Source organism: Lethenteron reissneri, chromosome 22 (genome assembly GCF_015708825.2).
Source record: "Lethenteron reissneri isolate LAM-NWPU_2019-01 chromosome 22, ASM1570882v1, whole genome shotgun sequence".
NCBI lineage: Eukaryota > Metazoa > Chordata > Hyperoartia > Petromyzontiformes > Petromyzontidae > Lethenteron > Lethenteron reissneri.
This window is the reverse complement of record NC_083800.1, coordinates 14132018-14149375: the sequence shown is the minus strand read 5'-3', so window position 1 is coordinate 14149375 and position 17358 is coordinate 14132018. Positions and strand designations below refer to the sequence as shown.

The window sequence follows — 17358 nt, the reverse complement described above, 5'->3', positions numbered from 1 at the left end:
AAAGAACCAAAGAATATTAATTCCTGCAGTTACGAAAGTTTTAAGTCAAAATTTATTCTCCACAGGTTTCATCGGTTGCATAGCCCCAGGAATCAAGCAATAAAAAAAAATTCATCTTAGAGTATAACCGGCTGCTATAAATTTCCACACGATAAACCACTTCATTGGGCTATCACTTATGGCCAGGTCGCTTCTGAAAAACAGCTATACAGCTCAGTGGGCCTTACCTGGAAACAAGTAAACCCGTAAAAACAAAGTTTTTCACTCTAAATCCTTTATATGCGTGGCGGCTAGAGTTCTCTCGTCCTCTGGCTTGAGATGGCTGCAATCTATGGGTCAGATGATTGTCTGCCAGTATTAAGCAATTGGTAATTAAATATTTAATTAGTTTTCCCTAAACAGTGTAAAATTTTGGAAAAAAAAATTCACGAAAATTAATTGTCACACACAACGAGTCTGTGTGGAAAATGTCAGCTCGATTGGATCACGGGAAGTGGGTTAAAAAACGAGCGAAAGATTTGCACGGTCATAAGCAAGCAAGCGAACTTAATATAAAGGATTTAAAAATATATTCGCCTGTGGAGGACGCGGGGATCGATCCCGCGACCTTTGGCATGGGAAGCGAGGGCGCTACTAACTGCGCTACTCCACCACGGCCTGTGGAGGGGTTACGCTCTGGGCTCTTGCACTGTGATGTTCAGCCAAAGCCATGAATGCGTTCTATTTGAATATATGTAAAATACATTTTTTTTGCCTAAAAAGTGTAAAATTTTGGGAATTTTTTTTCACGAACAATAATTGTCTGGCACAACGAGTCTGTGTGGAAAATGTCAGCTCGATTGGATCACGGGAAGTGGGTTAAAAAACGACCGAAAGATTTGCACGGTCCTAAGCAAGCAAGCAAGCACGCGAACTTAATATAAAGGATTTAAAAATAGGTTATAGTTTAGTTTATAAGATGACTATGCCGTTCTTCAGCAGAGAGATTTTTGAACACACACTACACGTGTTTTTGTTGTTGACACCTTTCGTGTTTGGGCCTGCACTTGTTTCTGTTGGGATTGGTTTTCTCATAATTTCTAGATTGGAATCAGTGTGCATTAGTTTCTAGGAGGATCAGGGAAGCATGTTTTGAGGTGGAGTTTCCATTCCAGTGTGGACATGGTACAATGTTTTATGAACAGCAACGATGATCGTGTTCACTCACTACCCAGGTGTGGATTGCCATGAATCTCGCAGGTAGAATGGTGGCTGATGAATTGTGGGGAAACTCTGCAATTCAGGAACCCCAAAATAGCTTCTACCATTTTGGTGAATTCTGTTGTGTATATGATGGCAGTGTATGGGGTGCATTCTGCTCATAGAGGGAGGTGTGGACATGCCAGTGCATGGGTTGAATGTCTACAAGCCTGGCTATCAAGTTAAACAGGGCGGAATTCTGGCCAGAATTCTTTGTAATATGAGCTTCCATGATTAAACAATGCCCATATATAAACACAACTAATCACAACATGAGCGTACAAGGTTGCCAAATTCGCTCTCAAACAAGACCGATTTTCTTCAAAAAGGAATATCCCATCGAGTTCTGTAGCTCAAGTTTCTAACATAAATGTTTGAACTTGCACTATTCGGTCATGGCTGCCACCCTTGAGACAGGGTCCCTGCATTTTAAAATCTTTTTTATAGAATTACGAAATGAAGAAGAGGCCACATAGATGATAAGTGGATCAAAGAGGCTGTTTGACGCGCTCAGGCAAAGTGCTACATCTCGAAATATTATCAGACTATTCGGAGAAAATGCATTGATTTTAGTTTGTATGAAGCCTGTTATATGTGTTGAGTTGTAAGGAATGAAGCACACAATATATGTGATTAAGCTCACACTTGTTATTTTAACAGCATGAATCTTCTTTTTCCTGCTTAACAGTTCTGTCTGCCCTCTTTGCATGACCAGTACTCTCACGACATTTCCATAGCAAAACAACGCTATGACCAGGGATGTGAGGTAGATAGCAAAGAACACATAAAGCCTGTAAGCTATCACGAATGCGAAATCTTCTGCAGTTAATTTTTCATAGCACTGAACAATCAATAAACTGACATTGTTCGTAGTGACATTGTCGTAGCTAAGAAAATTATTTACGTGGGTCACAGGCAGAATATTAATCATACTGATGACCCAGCACAGCAGGCAGAGGAGCCACGCTACCTTAGGTTGACGCAGGCGCGAGATCCGCAGTGGATGCACAATTGCCACATACCTGTCCACGCTTATCACCGCCAACAGTATGAGGTTGGCATAGATATTTATGAAGAATAACATGATATGAAAAACGCATGTATGTCGTGACAAAATCCATACTTTTTGTCTAAAGTGATAGTCAATTTTTATCGGTAGAAAGAGCAGGAAGAGCAAGTCCCCCGCGGCCAGATTGAGCATGTAGATGGACATGGATGACTTCTTCTCACGGCTGAGCACCCACAGAGCGAGTGCATTCAGTGGGACGCCGAGAACCACCGTGATGGCGTAAAAGGACGGAATGATCCAAAACTGAAGGAGCTCGATCACGTCCATTCTTCCAGAAAGATCACACGGTGCTGTAAACAAGAAGAAAATGTCGTGTTTGTGCATTACAAAGTACCACAGAAAAGAAATAGCATCGGAGTCATTCCATACCAAATTACACAGCAACGATGGTGATGATGAAGATGATGGTCGTGAAGGATTGTGACGTTGAAAATGGAAGATAATGCTGTATGATCTCTTGTCGTGTTTTTGTCATGCCAATATTTGTTTAGCTGCACTTTTACGCATGCGGTGTCTATTCACAACATATACTAATCGGATTTGTTGATTTGCGTTTTGTTTCTTGTTGCTTGCAACATTTGTATGTTGTAAGTTACTGCTTTATCTTTTACAGTTCCAGCATCATCTGACGACTGCTGTTATATCCTCCTGGAAGTAGTGCAAGTCACTCCTGCTGTCTTATACTGGACTGCAGGTATTCTACTGCCACTTCAACCTACTCTAGGGTTACCTCTTTCTCGAGCTCTTCAGAATTTGCTGATTTTTTTTTCTATACAGAATCCCCTTTGGCCAATATCAGATTACTCATGATCCCATCGTCCATGATGATGACAAGGAGGTGCATGCAATAGCATGATAGAGATAATGTGTATCTTAAAATAGCCTTTTAATCTGTGACGCTGTGCTTTTTCCAGTGATGTGCTCCATGTTGTCACTCACAGAGCTCGAAGTTGTTTCTGCCTGCAATGCGGTGGTCTGGGATGAGTTGTATTCACCCCTCCAGTCTCTCCTGTACAAATAGGAAAGAAACAAGATAAGTGAGCTCATTCGCCAGGGCAACATCGTTTGACCTTAAGTGACAGCATCCATATTTGTGTTTCATAATTTCCAGAGGAAACCCTCTGTCACGTCACAGGTGTTGAACCCCGTCACCTGGACATACCCCAGTAATAGCGATAGGGGCCTCCTTACATCTGCCCCATCGCATATGGGATGATTCACACGACCACAGGGCCCCGCTGAGTCGACACTTCACACCAAGCAATGAGTGCTCAACCAAATTGCTCTAGAAATCATGCAACTTCATCATGAAGCCTTGTTAATTTCATATTACCCAAGGAGATTCGTGTTTATCGACGATGTTGTGCATACTTAAGGTAAATTGCACTGTACTAATAAAAACTAAATTACAGACTCTTTTCAGCATTCATTCAACATCATGAGTAAAAAATGTGAAAGCTTTTTCACCCAACGTGTATGCTCATGTGGGTGTGTGTGATGATTGCAGATTTGGAAGTCATGCAATTAATTACCACTCCTTGTTGGACTTGATGGCAGTATGCACATCCACCACATTACATGACCTCCAGGGAGCACACACATTGCATAGCGCATTGTTGCAGACACGATTTTCTGTAATTTTTTTTGTTCTTCCTAAAATTTTCGTTGGTTCTCGTCGGCTTAAGAAAATATGTGAAACGTTGCTACAGTTGATCAAGACCTATTCAATCTTAAATATATTCGGGTGCCGTGGTGGCGAGATGTTAACTACCTCACCTGGTATACAGGAGGTCGTGGGTTTAATCCTGTCCCTGACGCCTGTATATTTGGAGTTTGCATGTTCTCCCTGTGGTTGCGTGGATTTTTGTCCAGGTCCTGTTTTTCCCTCCACATTTAGAAACATGCATTTATAGGAGCGGTTTAATCCACCACATGTGGCTCTATCGAAGGGGCGTAACATAGAACATACCATCGCAATACCAAAAAATAATAAATGTCTACCGTGCTGTGCCGAATTTGCAACAACATGTATGGGGTGTGACTTACAATTACCATTTTTGTCCAATTATTATATTGTTTCCCTAATTTGACGGATTATACAATCTACAACACGTAAAATATAGCATTTTAATCCAGTGCTAAATCGACTCAAATGGCACAGAAAGCTCTTATATTGCTCTTGAAAACAAAGGTTACTGTGTGTCATCTATATTTAAGCTATTTACATTGCGAAAGAAATTGTACAAAACCTTCAGCAATCCCAATCACAATGCACTGCTGTGGTTTTCTATGATAGCCATGTGACCTGGGAAGCTGCTGTTGCGTTCCCATAAAAAATGACATTTCACCTTTCACCACCATCACTCCAGTCAGCTTTTGGTCTTCCATGAGCTCGTGATGTAAGAGACCCCAAGAGTTTTTCATACCGGATTTGTGCTACTTGCATCTTACATGGACAATTTCACTCAGCTGTGTCATTGCAACAGACCTACACGACCCAAATTAATTGAAAGAAAGTGTAAACAGTTATATCTAGATGATCGCCACAAGTTGGATTAGAATTTACTTGATAAAATGCTTTATGTTTCTACAACAAATTATGCCAATACGGTATATAGCTTCAAATCAAGATTGACGGTATATACCATACACTTCAGAGGCTACTAATTTAAAACAGTCATGTTATGTTGTCATTGGGGAAAGGCAACAATGAGTACTATTAATAATGTTTAACTATTGAACAACATATTCAATAAGGTTCATAATGGAGATGCCATTGCAAAATACCAGTCTGAAGGTTATCCGGAAGTGCAGCAGAGGTAACTTGTATGATCCATTCAGCAGCCTTTAAACGATGGTACGTACAAACAAGAGTATTATAGAATATGGGATCTACTCACCAGGTTTTAAAGAGGTTTCCTTCACTAAAGCCGTTTTCTATGTGTACCAGCTATTTATGTCAAGATTTCTGCTATTTGCATCAATTTATAACCAAATTTGGTGGGACTGGAACATGTAATGTAAACAAATACTAAAGCTGTACAAAGGTTAAAATAACTCATGATTGTGGGAGTTGTTTCATCCACTTGTGCAGGTGATGTCGATCAGTAGTCCAGTCATCAGCAATTTAAGGAAGAGGCATTCAGGGACACATTACTAAAGGCAGAGGTTTAAACAACACTTTGGCATCGGGTAAAGAAGTGATACGGCCTGTTTGCCAGGCCCCACAGCAGGTGCAGGCATTATACAATGAACAGATATCTCTTCCTCCAAATTCTTTGCTTCTGATACATGAAACGAAATAGAATTGGGCTAAAATAATTATTTTATTCCACTTTTTATATATATTTTTTGTTTTGTTTAATACAGGTACATTATTTGAATCCATAATTATGGAATGCTCTGATGTTGTTTTTGCCGGATGAGTCGCCATTGAAAAAGAGCATCTTAGCTCAATGGGCTTTACTTGGGAAATAAACTTCTAATTTTCTAAAACTTCTGAACTCCAGTTGGATAAGCCTTATAACTCGTTCTTCATTTATTTTCAATGCATACAACCTCCAACACATATCGACTTCAGCACAAGACTAAAATAACACCAAATGAATATTAAATACTCCCAAAAAAAACTGTCGGCAGTGGGAAAGCACGCGTGCCAACAAAGATAGTCAATTGATATTGATGTTGAAGTTCTACTGGCCAAGACTAATGAGAGAATTCATCGAAATTGAAAGAAATACAAATACTTTTAACCGTTCGAATAGCTACCGACTTAGTGCTGCATGGAAGTGAATAATCAAATAATACATTGTTTAAATGAATGCCTCTACAGGCCACCATACTTCAATATGGATTACCGTTGGTACGGCTATTTTAATACACACAATGGACAGGAAGGACAAGATCAATGGGCCCGCATAATGCACAACATAACATACGTTGACTCAAGAGCACAGAAGTTTGGTCACCACATCTACGCCTCTATATAAGGAACGACACAGGTGGACCTCTCCACAAATCTGGCTGTCACCTGATGAAGCGAGTTGTAATTACTGGCAAAACGTCGTACTAAGATTGTAAATGTTGTGACTTGGCTCTCCAACACACCGGCGTGCTGTACTAGTGACGAATTGGCATGTTCTGTTTACGTGACAAACCTTACTAATTTTCTGTCGGGTGGTGGCGGGTTTAACGACACATTAATATTTACATGATCCGATCCAAAAAATCTTATATTATGAATATTGGTCGTGAAAGCCTACGTGTTAACCTGATGAGTAGGTTCTCCGCAATCTGTTCTGTCCTCCAGAGCGGTGGGTGACTCCACAAGAGTTGAGCACCAGATATTTTGATGTAATGGCTAAACTTTATTTAAAAGTGTTTTTCTGAAGGGCAGTTGCGTATCTGCAATAATGGTCAGAAACACCCTCCACGTCACAACATCACAGCTCAATCTCAGCACGAAGTCCGCCCAAATCTCAATTATGATATCTAAGAACATATAACATAGATATTATTAAACAAACGATTAACAAGAATTATTTTAATATCTCACATCAAAGATGTGCCCAAAACATTTGTAGTGCCTCCTAAATTTCCTGCAGACCCTGATACTATGTAAAAGAAATACGTACTTATATAATAAATAATAAAGCTATATTTAATATCAAATAATATTAAGATGTAAATTAGGAAAGTCATATTTTACTGACAATAAACATGTAAAACTATTTTTTCTTATATAATGCAACCTATGCAAAAACACATTCTACTCACCCCATGAGCTCAATCTTCAAATTAAGCTCTAAGTCAGCCATTCTGTGCCTTCCCAATGAACAGCACAACCAACACAATTAACACCAAATGTTATCAACGATTACAAAACTTAGATTTGCATCACCAAAACACTAACTCCGTTAAATCCTTGCATTCGAGTTGGATTGATCAAAATAATCAATTTACACTTGTAATAACAATTCATCACAAGGCCAAAGGCATATTATGATTATATTTCCCATCCAAAAAAAGGCAAATACAACTAAAAAATAAGTGGGTGGCTTCCTTTCGATGTTTAATTTTCTTTATACAAGTGTTGTGTGGTGCACGACGACTCGGAGGCAGATTTCCAGGTAAGGGCTTACGCCGTTTATTTAACACAAAGGAGTAACACTACACACCAAAGGTAGGTGTCCCTACACTCGGTCCTTCACTCAGACCTCCGGCTCTGTCTGTCCCTAGCCTCGGCTATGACTCTCACTCGAGTCAGGACGGGAGTTCAGCCAACACCACCCGACCGAGGAGAGCAGCACCCCACGTAACTTAGCCGGCTCTTGCAGACTTCCTTGAGCCATACCCCTGGCTATATCTTCGGCTCTTCTACTCGTAGAACCCGGACAGGGGATCAGCCAACACCATCCGGTCACGACCAAGAGAGACCTTCTTCAGACGCTCACCATCTCGGGCTCCCACAACGACCCCGCTTTCGTCAGGGGTCTCCCTTATTTATCCCCTCCAACGTGACGTCATTCTGCCTTCAGAGTCGTCATACTACTCTATATTACCCCCCCCCCCCCCAGTGTCAACTATATGAAAGCAGAGCCCCGTTCAACCCGGAGAGCAAGACATCACCCAATAACATCAATAACAACAATGCAAAGCGAGTGTGAATGTGTAGCCATCTGCGGGGGAACCAAAGGCGAACATTAAGGCATATCGGCAGTTAGGAAAGTCATCATCACTTCGAGCAATGCGCCAATTACGATGGCGACGGCTGGAACCCGATGGCAACGGTCCCAGGTGGCTGGTCAGCAGAACCGAATGCCCCTTGAGCGCCTGTAAGCCGCTGGTTTGCTCCCACGTGCGGCGTCGGTCGTCAGGGCAGGCGGTGCATCAGCTGGCGACAGGCCCGTCGCCGGGGCACCAACAGGAAGAGGCGTCGCTCCCCGGAGCTACTCGTGGAGGTTCTGTAGGTGCACACACAGATCATTCATCTTGTGCATTGTCGTGGCCCGGGCGGCCTGGCGCATCGGACGCATCAATCACCGGCCGCTCCGGAAGTGGGGATGAATCAACAGGGCTAGGTGGCAGAGGTCGCAACTGGGTACCCGATACCCGTACCCTACCCGATACCTGTTTGCGACTCTGGTGCGGCCGGGTACGGGTACGGGTAGGCCGTGAGTCACTGGTGAGTAACTGTTTGTCACTCATTTCCCAACGTCTTGTCTCTTCTCACAATTCAAGTTCCTAGAATCAACCCACCCGCGCCTGCAACATGGCTTCATCCCAGAGGTCGCAATGAGGTACCCGTACCCTACCCGTACCCGGCCGGGTACGGGTAGGGTACGGATACAGCCGGGTACGGGTACGGATACCCATTTGCGACCCTGGTGCGGCCGGGTTCGGGTACGGGTAAGGAATCAAAACCCGTTTGCGACCTCTGCTAGGTGGCACATATCTCTTCAACCTAGATGGGTGTACGATCCAGTTTTGGTGACCAAAGCGAATGCAGACACATTGTGGGCGTCAGACCTCCATGACCTCAACTGGGCCCTGCCAAGGGCGATGCAATTTTGGAGAAGTGCCAACATGTACTTGGGGACAATGAAGCCATGCTTTCTGCCCCTCTTCCCACGGAAGCCCGGAGGCTTGGTGCTTCGGCAAGCGTTCGTTAGCCGCTTGCCGGCTGGCCGAATTATCAACGGCTGCTTGCCATGCCTCACGCAGCCTTTTATTGGAGTGGGCACTGCGGATCCCTTCTTCGAAGATCCCAGTTCCATTTGTACCTGAATCGGGGGTTCCGGATCTCGGCCGTACATTTGTAGTGACTGTGGTTGTCACTGTATGGTGCCTGGGCTTGCGAAGCCACGGCGGATACCAGCCCTAGCAGGGCTTGGGTGAGCGCTGGTTAGCGCGAAGGCACCGTGAGCAGTGTGCGGTGTGGGCTCCCGGTAAGGGAGCAAGAGGGAGCGTCAGCCAGCCAGGGTTACGTTGGGGCATGATACTCTGGTTGACCTGCTGACATGTGACCGGATGATATTGAAGGGGGGCCACCGGTGGACGGGGGCCGCGGGGCGGTCACGTGGCCTGAGTCTGGCCGAAAAGGAACACGTTCGTGCGGCGGTCGAAAAAATGTTGGCCGCGGATATAATTTCGTTGTCCACCAGTCCATGGGGTGCTCTGATCGTCCTTGTTAAGAAGCACGATGGCAGTCTGCGTTTTTGTGTCGCAGATGGATGATTCATTGGACACTCTGGCAGGCGCACGCTTCTTTTTAATCCTGGACCTTTTGTCAGGTTTTTGGCAGTTGCCGCTAGACGAGGTCTCAAGGCCCAAGACGGGTTTTTCTGACACCGCAAGGGGTGTTCGAGTTTAACTGGCTTCCGATGGGGCTTCATTCCGCGCCGGCCACTTTTCAGAAGCTGATGTAATTGGTTTTGGCGGGCCTCCAGTGGGATTTGTGCCTAATCTACTTGGATGACGACATAATTTTCGGCCGCACATTCGATGAGCATTTGGATCGCCTGCGGGCTGTTTTCGTTAAGATACGTGCGGCCGACTTGAAATTCAAGCCCCAGAAATGTCATCTGCTTCAAAAATCTGTTCGATACTTGGGCCACAGTCAGCTAATCGGGTATCGCAACGGACCCTGAGAAAATTGCTTGCGTTCGGACATGGACGGCTCCCACCTCGGCCAGTGAGGACCGCAAGCAGTGTGCGGTACGGGCTCCCGGTGAGGGAGCGAGAGGGAGCGTCAACCCGAGTGTAGATTGTGTTATGTTACGCTACTGGACAGTTGGAGGCAGTCGCCCTCCAACAACAATGGAGGGCGGAGGAGCGACACTCACAACAACGAGCGGAGCGCCGGGTGGCTAAAGCACAGCGAGTTGGTACAGTAGGGGGCACAGGTGGTGCATCAGCCAGTCATCTTGGTCATCTCGGTCAGTCGACCCGTGGCACCTGCTGGGTCTGCCCCGTGACCTCCTGCCAGCGGGCGTTCGACACTTCACGTGGCCTCAAGGTGCACTTGGCCTGGCACAAGCATCGTGGTGACGTCACCGCCACTTAGTGGTGAATGGCGGTTGTTGTTGTGTGTGAGCCAATGTATGTGTGTGTAAGTCCATGTGTGTGTGTGTGAGTCGATGCATGTGTGTAAGTCGATGTGTGTGTGTGTGAGTCGATGTGTGTGTGAGAATCGATGTGTGTGTGCATAAGTCGATGTGTGTGTGTACGTCGATGTGTGTGTGTGAGTTCATATGTGTGTGGCAAAACAACCCCATACCTCCTTGTGGTGCCGGACGGGCAACGCTGTCGTGGGCAGTGCCGTGGGGGGAGGACCCATTCTGATTGGCCTTTCCCCTCATGGCATTTGTAACCACGGCTAAATGGGGGCTCTAGATGGGTGCGAGGGGCTGGTAAGCCCTCTACCTTCAATTAATTACCACTAAACCACGTCGAAAATATCTAATAAATAAGCTTGTGCCGGAGGCCCCGGGGGGACAGGCATCTATAACGTCTCCTGGCAAAACCTCATTTGGCAGAGCCAGGAGACTGAATCTTTACCTTCGGGGCTCTTCCAGAAACAACAAAAAACCACTACGTGTGGCCACGTGGAATGTTAAAACGCTCACTGCAGAGGAGAGGCTGCCACTCCTCTGTCGGGAGCTGGACCGGCACTGCCTGGATCTCTGTGGTATTCAGGAGGTCCGATGGATCGGCTCTGGCTCCTGCCACCATGAGGGGTGGACAGTCCTCTACTCGGTGCAGGAGACTGCTAAACAACAGGGGGTGGCTCTTCTTTTGAATTAAAGAATGAAGTGGGCGTGGGAGCGTGGCGGTAAGGTGTGGGAAGCTGTAAGCCCCAGGCTACTTTGGGCTCGCCTTCCCATCAACTGAAAGCGAGGAGTGGTGGTCGTGGTTACTTATGCCCCCACTGAAGACGAACATCCGTGGAGGGATGCTGGCAAGGCCAATGAATCAGATGCTTTCTATGATTTTCTGTCACAGGTGCTAGCTAAAGTGACCCCTTGGGAAAGAGTCATCTTGTTGGGTGACTTCAATGCCCGAGTCCTTGAAACTAATTGGTCCACACCAGAGACGGCTTTCTTTTGATCCTCGTCTCAATTTGTGCTAGAGCAGAGGACGGATGCCCTGGTAGTTCTCCTCTTTAAGAAGGGGAACCGCACAGACTGGAACAACTACAGGGGCATCTAACTCCTCAGTGTGCCGAGAAAGGTCCTGCAAGGATTATTCAACATTGCCTTGCTAGGCACGCTGAGGAGAGGCTTGTGGAGCCCCAATGCGGTTTCAGGAAAGGGCGGTCCTGCACAGATGCCATATTTTCTGTCCATCTGCTACAGCAGAGGTGTAGGGAATTCCAACAAGACCTACATCTCTGCTTTAATGACCTGGTCAAGGCCTATGATACCATCAGTAGGCCTTGGCTCTGGGTTGTTCTTCGTGCTTTCGGAGTCCCTGACCCTCTGCACACGCTCTTTAAGGACCTTCATGATGGTGAGCAGGCCCGGGTAAAACTACGTGGCCCGGAGTCAGAGCCATTCCCTATACACCTTGGGGTGCGACAGGGATGTCCTCTGGCTCCAACATTATTTAACATCTATTTTGACCACGTAGTTCGTGAAGCCTTCAGTAGCTGTACCGAAAAAATTTCCATCTGGTACAGATACAATGGGAGGCTGATCGATGATCTGGTAATTGCGGCTCACTCAGAGGAGGTGTTGGAGGCGCTGCTGCTGAAACTGGAGTGTGCCACTAAGAGGTGGGGTCTTACCATCAGCCCCACAAAAACGAAGCACCTGCCTCGGTATTTTGTACCATCGGGCACTCCACCACCCCAACTCCCAATCGGTGATGGGGCAGTTGTGGAGAGAGTGGAGAGTCTCCCATACCTGGGCTGTGTGCTCATGACCGGCTCTGGTTCAACAACAGAGGTCTCACTCCAAATCAGTCAAGTGGCATTATCTTTTCATCGGTTGCGTAATGCTGTGTGGAAGCTACCTGGTCTGTCGCTCCGCACAAAGCTTCGAATCTTCTCGGCCACAGTCATTCCCTCCCTTATCTATGCTTGCGAAACGTGGAACCCCCTAATGGAACATCTTCGCTGGTTAGAAACATTTAGGCTGCCCTGCCTATGATCAGTCCTGGGTTTAACCAGGCTGGATTGTGTGAGGAGCTCACAAATCCTCGAAAGATCTGGACAAAGTCCCATTGGTGAGCTCCTCGGGCAAGCAATGCTGTGTTGGCTGGGCCATGTAGCCCGCATGCCCAATCACCGCATGCCCAAACAGCTTTTGTTCGGCCCGTTCGAGGGGGTTAAACGGGTGTGGCACGGGAAGGAGAAGAGATTGAGTGATGTGGTACAGGAGGATGTGGAACTGAGTAGACTTGCCTATGACTGGTACCAGCGGTGTCAAGATCGGCCTCTGTGGAGGAGGCTCTTGAAGGACGCTACTGGGCAGTTGGAGGCATTCGCCCTCCAACAACAACAGAGGGCAGAAGAGCGATGCTCACAACAACAATCGGAGCGCTGGGTGGCTAAAGCATAGCAAGTTGGGACGGTAGTGGGCACAGGTGGTGCATCAGCCAGTCATCTCAGTCAGTCGACCTGTGGCACCTGGGTCTGCCCCGTGACCTTCTGCCAGTGGGCGTTCGTCACTGGCCTCAAGGTGCACATACAGTGAGGGAAAAAAGTATTTGATCCCCCGCTGATTTTGTATGTCTGCCCACTGACAAAGAAATTATCAGTCTATAATTTTAATGGTAGGGTTATTTGAACAGTGAGAGACAGAATAACAACAAAACAATCCAGAAAATGCACGTCAAAATTGTAATAAATTTATTTGCAATTTAATGAGGGAAATAAGTATTTGACCCCCTCTCAATCAGAAACATTTCTGGCTCCCACATGTCTTTTATACAGGTAACGAGCTGAGATTAGGAGCACACTCATAAAGGGAGTGCTCCTAATCTCAGCTTGTTACCTGTATAAAAGACACCTGTTCACAGAAGCAATCAATCAATCAGATTCCAAACTCTCCACCATGGCCAAGACCAAAGAGCTCTCCAAGGATGTCAGGGACAAGATTGTAGATCTACACAAGGCTGGAATGGGCTACAAGGCCATCGCCAAGCAGCTTGGTGAGAAGGTGACAACAGTTGGTGCGATTATTCGCAAATGGAAGAAACACAAAATAACTGTCAATCTCCCTCGGCCTGGGGCTCCATGCAAGATCTCACCTCGTGGAGTTGCAATGATCATGAGAACGGTGAGGAATCAGCCCAGAACTACACGGGAGGATCTTGTCAATGATCTCAAGGCAGCTGGGACCATAGTCACCAAGAAAACAGTTGGTAACACACTACACCGTGAAGGACTGAAATCCTGCAGCGCCCGTAAGGTCCTCCTGCTCAAGAAAGCACATATACATGCCCGTCTGAAGTTTGCCAATGAACATCTGAATGATTCAGAGGACAACTGGGTGAAAGTGTTGTGGTCAGATGAGACCAAAATGGAGCTCTTTGGCATCAACTTAACTCGCCGTGTTTGGAGGAGGAGGAGGAATGCTGCCTATGACCCCAAGAACACCATCCCCACCAGTCAAGCAAGGAGGTGGAAACATTATGCTTTGGGGCATGTTTTTCTGCTAAGGTGACAGGACAACTTCACCGCATCAAAGGGACGATGGACGGGGCCATGTACCGTCAAATCTTGGGTGAGAACCTCCTTCCCTCAGCCAGGGCATTGAAAATGGGTCGTGGATGGGTATTCCAGCATGACAATGACCCAAAACACACGGCCAAGGCAACAAAGGAGTGGCTCAAGAAGAAGCACATTAAGGTCATGGAGTGGCCTAGCCAGTCTCCAGACCTTAATCCCATAGAATATCTGTGGAGGGAGCTGAAGATTCGTGTTGCCAAACGTTAGCCTCGAAACCTTAATGACTTGGAGAAGATCTGCAAAGAGGAGTGGGACAAAATCCCTCCTGAGATGTATGCAAACCTGGTGGCCAACTACAAGAAACGTCTGACCTCTGTGATTGCCAACAAGAGTTTTGCCACCAAGTACTAAGTCATGTTTTGCAGAAGGGTCAAATACTTATTTTCCTCATTAAAATGCAAATCAATTTATAACATTTTTGACATGCGTTTTCTGGATTTTGTTGTTGTTATTCTGTCTCTCACTGTTCAAATAAACCTACCATTAAAATTATAGACTGATAATTTTTTTGTCAGTGGGCAAACGTACAAAATCAGCAGGGGATCAAATACTTTTTTCCCTCACTGTAGCCTGGCACAAGCATCGTGGTGACCTCACCGCCACTTAGTGGCGAATGGCGGTTGTTGTTGTTGTTGTGTAACTCTATGTGTGTGTATCTAAAGTGGATATCTGTATGTGTGAGTCCATATGTGTGTGTGTGTCAGTCGATGTATGTGTGTACATCGATGTGTATGTGTGTGTGAGTCCATATGTGTGTGTGTTAGTCCATATGTGTGTGTAAGGCCATATGTGTGTGTGGAAGTCGATGTGTGTCTATAACTCCATGTGTGTGTATATAAAGTCCATGTCTGTATGTGTGAGTCCAAATGTGTATGTGTGTGTAGGCCAATGTATGTGTGAGTCTATGTATGTGTGTGTGAGTTGCTGTATGTGTGTACGTCGATATGTGTGTGTAACTTCATGTGTGTGTGTCTAAAGTCGATATCTGTGTGTGTGAGTCCATATGTGTGTGTGTGTGTGTGTAAACCGATGTGTTTGTGAGTGTGAGTCAATGTCTGTAAGTGTGTGTAAGCCGATGTGTGTGTCTGTCTTTTTGGCCCGGGCAACACTGGGTACTTCCTGCTAATCTAAAATAAGATAAGACTAAAATCTCGTTCCCATCCCTTATGGGATCGCGCTGTCATCATTCTAGAATCTCACCCAGAACCGGAAGAATGCTGGTGAGCAGTGAAACAACACGGACATCCAGAATAACTACCTTTATATTACTCTTTGGTTATTTCGGTAAAGTCACGTAGGTAGAAAAATAAGCAATCGTCATCAGGTAGAAATATACAGCAGTAGAACTGCTGAACAAGAAAGGTCTGCTGAAACAAGAGGTTATATATAAGTTTGAGGTGGGTGTCACCCAAGGGTAAGTAGGCGGGGTTAGAGATAGAAAGGAGTCTCGTCGCCGCACGCACGCACAACAGCTGCGTTAAAGGGAGAGATTGGCATGTTAATGTAAACGAGTTTAATGGGAAAATAACATGTCTCAGAGGACCAGGCATAGCGCCACCTCGTGGGCAACAGAAGCTGCGGCGTTGGCTGCTGCACAGCGAGAGGCCAGCATATCAAAGGCAAGAGAACCACCGTAACGGTGGCCGTGCCAGTGAGACATACAGCCTATTAAACAGCGAGAGCTACCATTACATAGAGGCAAAAGGGAGCAGCGGTGGCTATGTTAGTGAGACGTTAGTCTGTTAATGTAAAGAAATTTAACAAGGTGATGTAATTCAGAGAGTCAGAAATAACTGCGAAACAACGGCAGGTAGGATGGAAACATTACAGCAAGTTAAGACTTTACCTAGTTCATAACATCCTTCCAATGATTGCTCAGTTTGTACCCATCTTCTCGGTTGAAATTGTGTTTGTGTTTATATATCTGGATGGCTTCATGGACAAATCTTTGATGGTAGCCCGAAGGTTTGCAGGAGTACCTTGGTCTCGGAAAAAACAATATCGCGTGAACCCACCGCGTTAAAACCTTGATATTCCTCGAAGACGCTGGTGTAACCATCAAATACACCAAAATATCAACAGGCTGATGTGCACATCTCCTTTATAATTGAAAACATTAAATACAAGCCACAGTGATATTGTGACATTGCAACTAAAACAATGGACCACATGGTAAACCAATGTAGTCTGCGCTCCCTCAACAGAAGAATAGCAAATGACACTACGCAGCTTCAATGACCCACAGGGAAACAAAAGGCAGCAGGCGTTTGCCTTGATGTGGTTCCACAGCAACAGTATCGCAATGTAAACACTCGGACAGTTCATACACATACGTATCTGGTGTGCTTGGGCAATACCAAACCGTTCAGCATGCAATTCACACTTTATAACCAAGCAACCGTAAATACTGTTTGTCAAACTTGTTTTTGGTGCAATCCTGCAAACATAGAAAAGTACTGAAATGTTGCAACATTACCGATAGTGTAGTGTTATAAGCAATGCTTTAAACATGCCAATATTGGTCGAAGACTAACGATGTACGACTCAGACACAACTTCAAGTCAGGCCCAGATAGGCAAAATTATTTTAACAAATATCGAGAACCTGACCATCTATCCCTGCATTTAGCTAGTCAGCCAGCGAGAAGAACGGTTTCTAATATCATATCAAGTATGATATAACATAAGGTTAACAACAACATATTAAGTGGAAATGTTCAAAATTCCAGTGTGACATTAACGTAGTTGTTAACATTAACTTCAATCTTTTCTAAGCTGAATTCTCTGTCCAGATTCTAACTTCTCTGTCAATTGTCAAAATTGACAGCGAGCCTGTCACATTACACGCTCGCACGCGTCCCCCCTCACACCGACGAGCCATATGTATGAACTTCTTTCACACCGTACGTACCCAACCATGCTGATCGGAGGTGCAGAGGAAGAACAACATGCTAAGCACAAAAAGCAGTTGTAAAGAAATAACTTTTCAATCTAGATTGAAAAGTGCATAGCGACAGTATTTTCCTAATATTAGAAGGAAGAGCGTTCCAGACAGACCCAGAAGCGCATCTGAAAGCATGCAATGCCAAAAGCCGCTGCGAGGATGTCCGTAGTTGGCCTGATGATTTATGCTCTTTGACGAGATCAGCAAGGTACTGTGGTTTATTTGTGGCAAGCACTTTGTGTGTAATGAGTGCGACCTTGTAATGTATCCGTTCGGCAAACGAAAGCCAATGCAACTCAGCGAGCACTGGACGGACATGGTCGGATTTTTCAGTAACCCCGTCATGACATGTGCCAAAGAATTGTATACATGC

The 17358-nt window shown here is 45.5% G+C and overlaps 1 protein-coding gene across 1 annotated transcript; it reads right to left on the bottom strand.

Moving 5' to 3' along the window:
- Nucleotides 1–1624: 1624 nt before the first annotated feature.
- On the bottom strand, nucleotides 1625–2575 carry LOC133345714 (lysophosphatidic acid receptor 5-like). The gene has a single exon (XM_061556694.1). The coding sequence runs from the start codon at nucleotides 2573–2575 to the stop codon at nucleotides 1625–1627; it is 951 nt and encodes a 316-aa protein (XP_061412678.1).
- Nucleotides 2576–17358: the final 14783 nt, after the last annotated feature.